At 41.4% G+C, this 10,135-nt stretch overlaps 2 protein-coding genes across 2 annotated transcripts; both read right to left on the bottom strand.

Annotated features, from left to right (window-relative positions):
- Positions 1-2,905: 2,905 nt before the first annotated feature.
- Positions 2,906-3,726, bottom strand: LOC121875789 (larval cuticle protein 65Ag1-like). The gene is made up of 3 exons (XM_042380493.1): positions 3,698-3,726; positions 3,350-3,573; positions 2,906-3,244 (listed from the first exon to the last, which is right to left on the bottom strand). The coding sequence occupies exons 1-3, from the start codon at positions 3,704-3,706 to the stop codon at positions 3,040-3,042; spliced, it is 438 nt and encodes a 145-aa protein (XP_042236427.1). The 5' UTR covers positions 3,707-3,726; the 3' UTR covers positions 2,906-3,039.
- Positions 3,727-5,729: 2,003 nt separating this feature from the next.
- LOC121875788 (larval cuticle protein 65Ag1-like) lies at positions 5,730-7,018 on the bottom strand. Its single transcript, XM_042380492.1, has 3 exons — positions 6,927-7,018; positions 6,191-6,414; positions 5,730-6,085 (listed from the first exon to the last, which is right to left on the bottom strand). The coding sequence occupies exons 1-3, from the start codon at positions 6,933-6,935 to the stop codon at positions 5,881-5,883; spliced, it is 438 nt and encodes a 145-aa protein (XP_042236426.1). The 5' UTR covers positions 6,936-7,018; the 3' UTR covers positions 5,730-5,880.
- Positions 7,019-10,135: the final 3,117 nt, after the last annotated feature.

The following is a 10,135-nucleotide window of genomic DNA, read 5'->3' as shown; positions in this document are numbered from 1 at the left end:
AACAATGTGTGAACTAAAATTTACTCGTGTAAGCTTGGCAGAAGACAATGACAATATTTTTTAGGAAGTTAGAACTTAGAAGAGCATATTCATCCCACAGCTCCCAGAGATGAACTTGTTTGTCATGATTTGCTTTTCTTGTGCACGATTTTAGCTTGTGCTCAGACTGGATAAGCATAAGCAGTTTCAGGTACATTCAGGAGCCTGTACTAGCCCAGTACTAGCCAGCAGTGCGTAACAGAGACGTGACTGATCGCCCAAGCGGCTAACGAGCCGATCAGTGGTGAAGAGGATAAAAGTGTATACACGAAAATATCTGTTGCTTTGGATAGAAAAAACAATAAGACAATTTATTAAAGACGAAAATAAAAATATAAAATACATTGTTAATACGCCTGCAATCATCTCGCTGCTCGGTGGTTTACGCGCTGGTGCCAAATCACCTACATTTGTTCTGTATTTTGTATATTTACCAATGTTTTACTCGTTTTCTTTGCTAAACAATTAATATTCATGTATAGTAATACTTCTTGCGTCGTCTGTATACATGTGTAATTTCTATTTGTGTAAAATAATAACTTACAATTTGTCACTAATACCAGAAATTGTTAGTGGTGACGAAACGGATTTGATATTGGTGATGAAATGGGGTTTTAGTGACTAACCGGGTCGGTGACGAAGCGGGGTGTATCCTGGGTAGGTAAGATAGATGCCAGGGTCTGAAAAACGATCCTCGACAATACTCATTACTGCCAACCAGAGACTAATAATCATAACAATTAAAGTAGATTTCTAAATTACAGAAAGGCAGGATTCTTATTCAATTTCCTTCCGTTTTTATTTTATTTCTTTAGTGATATGTTCCCCGCCCACAAGTGTCAGCGTCTAGGATGTTCAATAGATTTTTAGTTGTGGTTGTCCCGTTGAAGTAACGGAGGGGGGTGTTGTCTGAGGGGCAGAAAATGTGTTGCAAAAAAGTTACTTCACGGCTCCTTATGATTCTACGATGGCAAAAAGGAAATTTATGAAGATTTTTGAACGGATAAAATTATGAAGTTATTTTCTATAAAACAAGTGGGTGTATAATGACAGACTTCTATTTCATAATGCAAATACAGTATCGTCCCTTAAATAGTCATTAAAATGTAAGTTGAGGCGTAGCAAAGTCCATTGAGGGTTAACTGGCTGCTGTAGATGTGTCAGCCTTTTTTTTTATTGGGCACTCCCCTATATCCTTGTGTAAGGTGAAGCGCAGAAGCGTTTACAGTGCCCAACAGGGAAGCATGCTAAGTTCATGCTTGCCTTTATGTCTCATGAGTTAAGGGCGTAGAAGCCTGAAGAGTCAAGGGCGTAGAAGCCTGAAGAGTCAGTGGTTTATGTCATCAAGTTATTGGAAGCTCCAACAACTCCCTGAATACGAATTCGCAACTTTCGACTTACAACAGGTACCTACATTACTGCTAGGTGAACAGGGACTAATGGGGGCTCTTCAGTTGATAGCTGCCTAGTAACACACATACAGTGTATCCTCACCACCGGATCATCTTATCTTATTGTTACATGCATCACGAAGGATATAGTCTTTAATTTGCTTACCTTGCCTCAGTGAGAGATGTGTGGTGAGTTGGTAGCGGAGGTAACGTCTTGTGGTGGTGTTAGGCTTAACTGACTGGCAGTAGTGTGGGAAGGCGAATTATCTTGCCCAGCTCAAGGAGTCAAGGTCAGAGAGGTGCCCGGTTTCGGCTATAGCCACGCCCACTTCCCACTCTATGGTTAGTGGGAGTCAAGGGATATTTCATTCGATAGTTTTTCTAAAGGATGAAATGAAAAAAAAAGAAAGGGCGCATAAACTCCAAATATTTTCGGTTAGTTTGAGTTAGGACATAACTAAGCCGATCTATGCTATCACGGTCAAGGGGATGCGAGGCGAGAAATACGTGGTGTCAGGGCCGTCCCTAGGAGGGTCAACTCAGCCACTGCGGGGCCCCACCAACCCCCATGGGACTGTTGCTATGGATGGTAAGGTCACGGTTACGATGGTGACGTAAGCCGTCAGGTCCGATTAACCAGTGAACAGGTAATGTGTCCGAGGTCACTGAGTCTAGTGCTGGGCCCCGGGCGGTCGCCCCTGTTCGCCCCCCCCCCCCTAAAGGACGGGCCTGCGTGGTATTTAATAGGCCTATATTAATTCACCACTCGTCAGCTTACTGGCCGTTCTGGCGGGTAGTCTTGTGAACTATATTGTGCAGTGTTAATACAGGAGGAAAACGGAGATGTTTAGTAGGGTCATTGAGAAAAATTTACTCCCATGAAAAGTGAAAATCTGATAAAAAACAATGTAGTGGGAGAGAATGAGAATGGTCAGGAAGATGAAAGGATTGGGTGAAACGTTTAGGCGTGTGTGAATGAGTGGATAAGCATAGCAGAGTTAGTGGGGAAAGATGTGTGAAGGGTGAAGTTGGTTTGTGAAACGTTAGGGAGTAAACCAAATAGATATTTAGTGAGCTAAGTGGTGAAAATTATGAATGTAAAGAAGGTTGTCAGAGGCTAGTGATGAGGTCTAAAATCAAAATACACTGCCTGTGATTTGCCTAACGCCAGGTCCACTTAGAGGTGACCATGACAGGGGTATATTGGAGGTAGATGGTCTAAGCAAGTTTCATTCTCCTTGTTAATGAGTCTTGCCTCTTTTGAAACCCAGTGTATATTTTTCTTGCTGCATTTTCTTGTCATTTTACATTTGAGATTATTACATGACAATTTATGTCTATCACAATGTATTCAGTTATTTGGTCTTTGTGACACTATCTTTCTCTAAATAAGTTCCGTTAATGTGGTGACAGTAGCCAAGTTAGTACGAAAAAAACCCCTTGTGAAATTTGGGAGTACTGACTATGAACCCCAGTGCATGTTATCAACTTTATTTTAATTAGACCTATACAGTATACTATAAATAATTATTGTAGTGACCAGAGATTGACTACCAGAGAAATATTCTCAGGAGTTCCATGTAAGAGTCATCATCGAGACGTCTGATATTTATGGGGCGCCGTATCTGGAGGAGGGAGCCTTGCGGGACTCAGCTTCGTCCTCAAGTCGCGCCTTCTCGATCTGGTCGAGCACGAACTGGGGGATCTCGTGAGGGAACTCAGGTGCCACCGGCAGGAAGCTGGACTGGGGCTGGAAGCCGTTCTCGTCAGCCACGAAGGTCATCTCGAACTGCTGTCCGTCGGGGAGGGTGAAGCTGCGAGAGACACGGGTAGTGAGAAGAAGGGCTGGGGCGGTGCCACTTGTTCACACTAATGTGGTTTTGTCGACACAAAGTACACTAACAAACTTCAATACTTACGAGACTGATCCGCTCTGAGCGACGGCGCCTTCAGCAGAGCCTTCCTTGATGGTAGCACCTGACTCCTGGCGAGTGATGCCGTCCTCAGTCTCCACCTGGAAGTTGTAGTAGGAGGCGTCGTCGGCTATGTGGCGTTCGTCAACCAGAATTTTGGGCGTCTCTGCTGAGTGTTGATCATAGACAGGTGAGGCCAGGGCCACAGCGGCCACGCAGGTGAGAACGATCTACCGGAAAATAAATAGAATTAAATAAAATTACGTGTATTAGGAGTCTATTGGTCATATTATATACCATATGTAAGAAATATCAAGGCATCATTGTGAGTGGAAACAAGAGCCAGGAACTCACAAGCTTCATGGTGGTGAGTGAGTATGTGTGTGTGTGCAGGAGGAGCCGTCAAAGCCGTTATATACCACCAGGAGAGGGCGATTGTACAAAAATGGGTGATGCCCCCACGGTCATGGTCACCACCACAGCTGTCATTTCTTGGGTACGCCCGCCCTCCTTCCCTTCCCCGCTGATAGAACATTTTGGTGCTTTTGTCTGTAACTACTGTATAGTGACAATCAGGTTACCCTAACTACTGACATTGTATTATTAAGACTGTGTGTGTGTGTGTGTGTGTGTGTGTATGCAACAAGGTGAAGGGGTCGTGAGCTGCCGGTCCTTTGTAAGTTGATGGAGTGAAATTTGGATCAGTGAAAGTTGAATAAAAGCTGTAGTGACAACACGATAGAGTTCATTAACGCACACACACACACACACACACACACACTCTAACTCCATCATCAACAGGTTTAAGCAAGTTTCGTTGCTTACCGACATGGGTGTTTCCCGAACAGCCCACCAGTGACTCCATCAAGAGTTCTCTGTTGGGTCACTTAATGGGTCGTCGGTGCTGCTGATGACAACTGTGGGATGAAGAACGTTATGCGCATGTGCACGGATGGCTTTGTGTGATGGTTATAGGTGTCTGTTGGTTCTAATTATTTAAATATATTCTTAAATTACCTAAATTCCAAGCAGGAGAAAAATGGTAACCTGTCCTTTCTTAATACTGTATACTGTTAGTTCACTCTACTGTATACAGGTAACTAAGCTTCCTATACAGCTAACCAAGCTTCATATACAGGCAGTTAAGCTTCATATACAGATAACCAAACTCATATACAAGTAACCAAGTTTCACATACAGGTAACCAAGCTTCATATACAGGTAACCAAGCTTCATATACAGGCAGTTAAGTTTCACATACAGGTAACCAAGCTTCATATACAGGTAACCAAGCTTCATTTACAGGTAGCTAAGATCCATATACAAGTAACCAAGCTTCATATACAGGTAACCAAGCTTCATATACAGGTAACCAAGCTTCATATACAAGTAACCAAGCTTCACATACAGGTAACCAAGCTTCACATTCAGGTAACCAAGCTTCATATACGTTGATCAGTAAGACCCCGGTGCTTCATGGTAAAGTCAGCAACACACTACCATTACATCTAACATTGTAGTAATTCACTCGCGCCCTCATACTACATGGGACATCATATTCATAGCTTGTTTGTACTGTCACGATGGTGCGTCTACCAAACAGTGAGCCGACCAGCACGAGGTATAAGTATTCTTTCTCTAAATACTTATAGTTGTTGAAATGTGAACTAAAATGAGAAGAAGAGATGTTTAGATTTTACGAAACTTTTCTTCTCAAAATTTTGTCCTGGGAGGCGGCGTCACGTAAACTGTGCAACCTTTAGTTTCAGTCCGCACTGGCGTATGGCGGTCTGGCACGGGAAGTGGTCCCGGGACGCTAACGTACAGTCCTGCTCCAGTCAAAATATCTTTCTATGGATCGTCACTTGAGTGTGAGCGGACTTTGTCTTGACCGCGACTGCAAGTATGGACGCTCCCATTAACATGCCCGTAATTATATTTGACTGGACTGTGAATGGAGCGTGACGACCGTGACCGTCCCGAAGTGTGAATAGAGCCTTACAGTTTTTCACTTGTGTTTTTCCTGGAATTCATTGTTTAATTGCATTTTCAGTCTAAACAACCTTTTTTTTTTAAGAATATTCATGTATTTTATATCAAGAGTGTTTATTGACTGAGTGTTGTATGAAATTAAGAGTGCATAATTGGGGTAAAAATGTACAGTATCTTGTTCAATATCCTTGGTGAAAGCGAAAGTGTTCCACCTGACAGTAATCTTTAAAAGAACCAGAGGACGTTAACATCTAAACCCTGGACAGTAATATCCGCCGGAACCTTTTTTTATATAATTTGTTGGTAATTTGTCCTTTTTAAACACCAGTTACCGATATTCCGATATTTTCAACTCTGTATAACTACAGTACACGGCATGTTGGAAAATCTCAAGTATATTTGCATTTTATTGTTAAATAAATACATATGTACAGAACATAATGGTCAGCCAGGTAGACGACACTAGTATGAGCAGGAGTCAACTGCTCCCACAGTGATGTTAAACTGACTGAGGTGACAAGAGGCGGTGAGCAAAGTGAGGAGACTTATGGGGCGCCGTATTTGGAGGAGGGACCCTTGCGGGACTCAGCTTCGTCCTCAAGTCGCGCCTTCTCGATCTGGTCGAGCACGAACTGGGGGATCTCGTGAGGGAACTCAGGTGCCACCGGCAGGAAGCTGGACTGGGGCTGGAAGCCGTTCTCGTCAGCCACGAAGGTCATCTCGAACTGCTGTCCGTCGGGGAGGGTGAAGCTGCGAGAGACACGGGTAGTGAGAAGAAGGGCTGGGGCGGTGCCACGTGTTCACACTAATGTGGTTTTGTCAAAACAAAATACACAAACAAACTTCAATACTTACGAGACTGATCCGCTCTGAGCGACGGCTCCTTCAGCAGAGCCTTCCTTGATGGTAGCACCTGACTCCTGGCGAGTGATGCCGTCCTCAGTCTCCACCTGGAAGTTGTAGTAGGAGGCGTCGTCGGCTATGTGGCGTTCGTCAACCAGAATTTTGGGCGTCTCTGCTGAGTGTTGATCATAGACAGGTGAGGCCAGGGCCACAGCGGCCACGCAGGTGAGAACGATCTACCGGAAAATAATTTTTTTTTCGGATAAGGAATAATTCTGAGAAAAAAAAACCGGTTAATATTCGTCCATTGGCTGTCCACAGGTTCCCGCTATGTTTACCTGAGGTTATACTCCTCACTTAAAGTCAGTTGTCTCTTCACTTCTTCCTCCTCCTTCTAAGTTAGGTTAGGTAGGTTGGTTCTTTTGGGGTGAGAATAGGTTTTCTTTTGTGTATTTTGGTGTTTTACTCAAATATCTATTTTTGTACAAATTATGTTTATGTTAAAAATGATTTTTTTTTGCAAAAAAAAAACGCTCATTTGCACAAGAAATGAAGGTCAGATGTGAGTAAAACACACCGAAAAACGTAAAAAAAAACCTATTCTTATAAAAAAACCCTGAGAACAGTCAATAGATGAATATTTCCCCTAAAACTAATCAATGCATTATACTCAGTATTTTTTCTTTAAGACAAAATTTATTAATTGTATGCCTGGGACGTTATTGCTGCCCGCCAATGTTTAACTTACAAACTGCATGTTGTATATGTGAGTGTAAGTTAGAGCCAGCAGTGTGGGTTTATATACCCGGCTGCTTGATGACCCTGGGCACCTTCACTCGCTCACCTCCGGTAACCTTCGACATATTGGATTGGGTTCATGTCCCATTCTTTACAGTCTCAGTGTCTTCCATAGACTTTCTGAAGTGAAACACGAACTGTATGGTAAGCAATAGAGTATTCACAAATGTTATTATTACATAAAATATGAATATGAATAACTGGCGGCTACAAGCATCTTGAGGGATTGCGGGATAGAACACCGCCTGTGAGTTTTAGCCATGATATTACTAGGCTACTAAGACCTCTCCACCATCTCTAAGATTGTAAAAGTTATACAATTTGGATTATCACTGCGCTACCCTACTTAGGAACTCACGCGTTTCTACATTTTTTACCACTGTATAAATTTTCCGCTCTGATAAACGTGTCAATCTTCTGTCTATATTTCTGTAATTCTCCATAATTATATTACATCGGAGCCTCGCGAGATGATTCACATATCATCTTTTTCCCAGCGTTCATTGTTTTCGTTTTTTTAGTACACTTTCATTTGCTGCGACTAGTCAGGAAATACAAATACAATATACTAATACCAAAGACCATGGTCTTTGGTATTACCTAACTAGATTTTTCGTAACCTGCCCCAGATTTGGCTAGATTTTTCTTTTGAGTGATATTGATTGGCATTTTATTAGTACAACCAAATATAAATAATATGAACGAGATTGAAGACAGGTTCGTGAAGACGGAAAAAAGTATATATATATATATATATATATATATATATATATATATATATATATATATATATATATATATATATATATATATATATATATATATATATATATATATATATATATATATATATTTTTTTTTTTTTTTTTTTTTGGGTGGGGGGACTGTATAATATATAGATGGCAACAAACAATTCACCTTGAGAGTAAAGAGTAATCTAATTCATTTATCAAAAGAAATTTAAGTGCGATTTTCCAAGCGTTATTTATTCAAGTTCATAATATGGTCGCTACATTTTCTCACTCTTCCAGTCCACAAGTTAGATGAGGTATACGGGGTCTGTACTCAATGGCCTTGGTCTTGCCTCATTGGGATGATTATACGATATAATTAATAAATATTTCATCTCATTTTTATTTTGGGGGCTAGTTACCAGACCGAAACTGACTGACTGTCCTGCCACCTCACACAATCACACCAACTCTGACCAGCTAACGTGACATGGCCTTACGAAGTAACGTGGGTGATCTTAGCGAATGCATTGCAACTATTTTAGGTTCACTATCATATGAGTCTTTAATAATGTGATGGATAAGAGGCAAGTGTTTAATAATATTTGTTTATATTTTATATATGCCCCCGAGGGGCTAGTTTATTGGGCACCCCTTGTCATTCTGTACAAGGTGAAGCGCCAAAGTGTTTCCAGCGCCCAAATGGGAAGCATGCGTAGTTCATGCTTGCCTTCATGATTCAAGCATTAAGGGCGTAAAAGCCTGAAGGGTCATGGTTATGTGATGGATAGGATGGAGGACATGACAGCTTCAGTCACCTCAGTGGATGGGGAAAGGTCGCGGTAAAGTGGCCAATGATTTATTGAGATATATGCTCTGGACTAAATAAATCACCACCACGTCAATGTGTGTGTGTGTAAAAGTAATCGGCCGAAACGTTATTGAGTTGTGTGATCGTGTCAAGATTGATTTATGAACAACTATGGATATTAAAAATCACCAAAAGATTAGCCCATAACTTATTTCACCTTAAGATTAACCACCCTAACGCTAATCTAACCAAACTTAACATGCTCGAATCTAACCTAACCTGACCTGACCTGATCTAACCTAACCGTGACCCAAACGTCCGCTCACCGATGTCAACATATACTGCAGGCTCGATGTAAAAGCGAGATCCTGATGTAATTGAATGCGTTCTTGTAAGGAAATATGACGTAAGAATCACCGATAATCCAGAATCCAGAACCTTAATCCACTTTGGTACATTGGCCTGGTCAGAGGAACTTGTTCAATGACTGATTCACCTTTAACTAAGTTGAAAATTGACGGAGTGTTCATTCAACGAGTTTTTTTCCCTTGCACTCTAATGGCCTTGACAACTGCGCCATTACAGTGCCGTGCGGTTATGTGTTGTTATTCACGGTGAGCGAACATTTCGTCACCATGTTAATGAATGCGGTGTTATATTTATCAAACTCAGATACTAATATCATTATTTTGGAGACGATCAAGTCTTGGTTAGTATAGGTTAGGTTTATATTGAACCGGTGACGAAATTTCCGAGAGCATTTTATTTAGTTGAGTTATCACACGAATAAGAAGTCAGGAAAATACAGTGTTTTTTTATACATACATAGAAAATGTTAGTTCAATTATATAAACAACAAGTCAGGAGCACCAAATAATAGTGACTGAAATACTGACCTTCCATATACCAAGGTCACTTTGCGAAGGTCACTTGGAAACTTTCCGTGACCTCGTGTGTGTGTGTGTGTGTGTGTGTGTGTGTGTGTGTGTGTGTGTTTTGACCTTTACTCACTTGCAGTTAAATGTATGACTGTCACCCACACCTTCGACATCTCTCTGTCTGTTTCTGTCTGCCTGGATGTTTCTCCCTATCTCTCTGTTTCTGTCTGTCTGTCTGTCTGTCTATCTGTCTTCTCTCTCCCTCTCAGTCTGCTTATCTCTCTTTCTCTGTCTTTAATGACAGAAAAGGAATGAGACAGTGGATGAAGAAAAAACACTGAAATAAAATGACTGCTAAATTGATAAGAAAATCGATAAATAATGAGAGAGAGAGAGAGAGAGAGAGAGAGAGAGAGAGAGAGAGCATGGCGTGTCTACAGGTAGTAATGAGAGAATAAGCCTAGTAAATATTGTACCATGCAGTGAACGTCACTCACTCAAAAATCGCATCTTACCTCTCTCTCTCTCTCGGGTCCTCTCTCTCTCTCTCTCTCTCTCTCTCTCTCTCTCTCTCGGGTCATATGCAAATCGAAATCACTCAATCGGGGGCTATTTTTTGTCTGGTTTGCTAGGCGTCACGACCACTTTCAAAACGTTTACACGTATACATATAAAGACACACACACACACACGCGTAAATATTAAAATTAATAATAAAGATGAGTGAGTACAGTTAGTG

Source organism: Homarus americanus, unplaced genomic scaffold (assembly GCF_018991925.1).
Source record: "Homarus americanus isolate GMGI-L3 unplaced genomic scaffold, GMGI_Hamer_2.0 scaffold22250, whole genome shotgun sequence".
In the NCBI taxonomy this organism is placed as follows: Eukaryota; Metazoa; Arthropoda; class Malacostraca; order Decapoda; family Nephropidae; genus Homarus; species Homarus americanus.
This window is presented reverse-complemented; position numbering and strand designations above follow the sequence as displayed.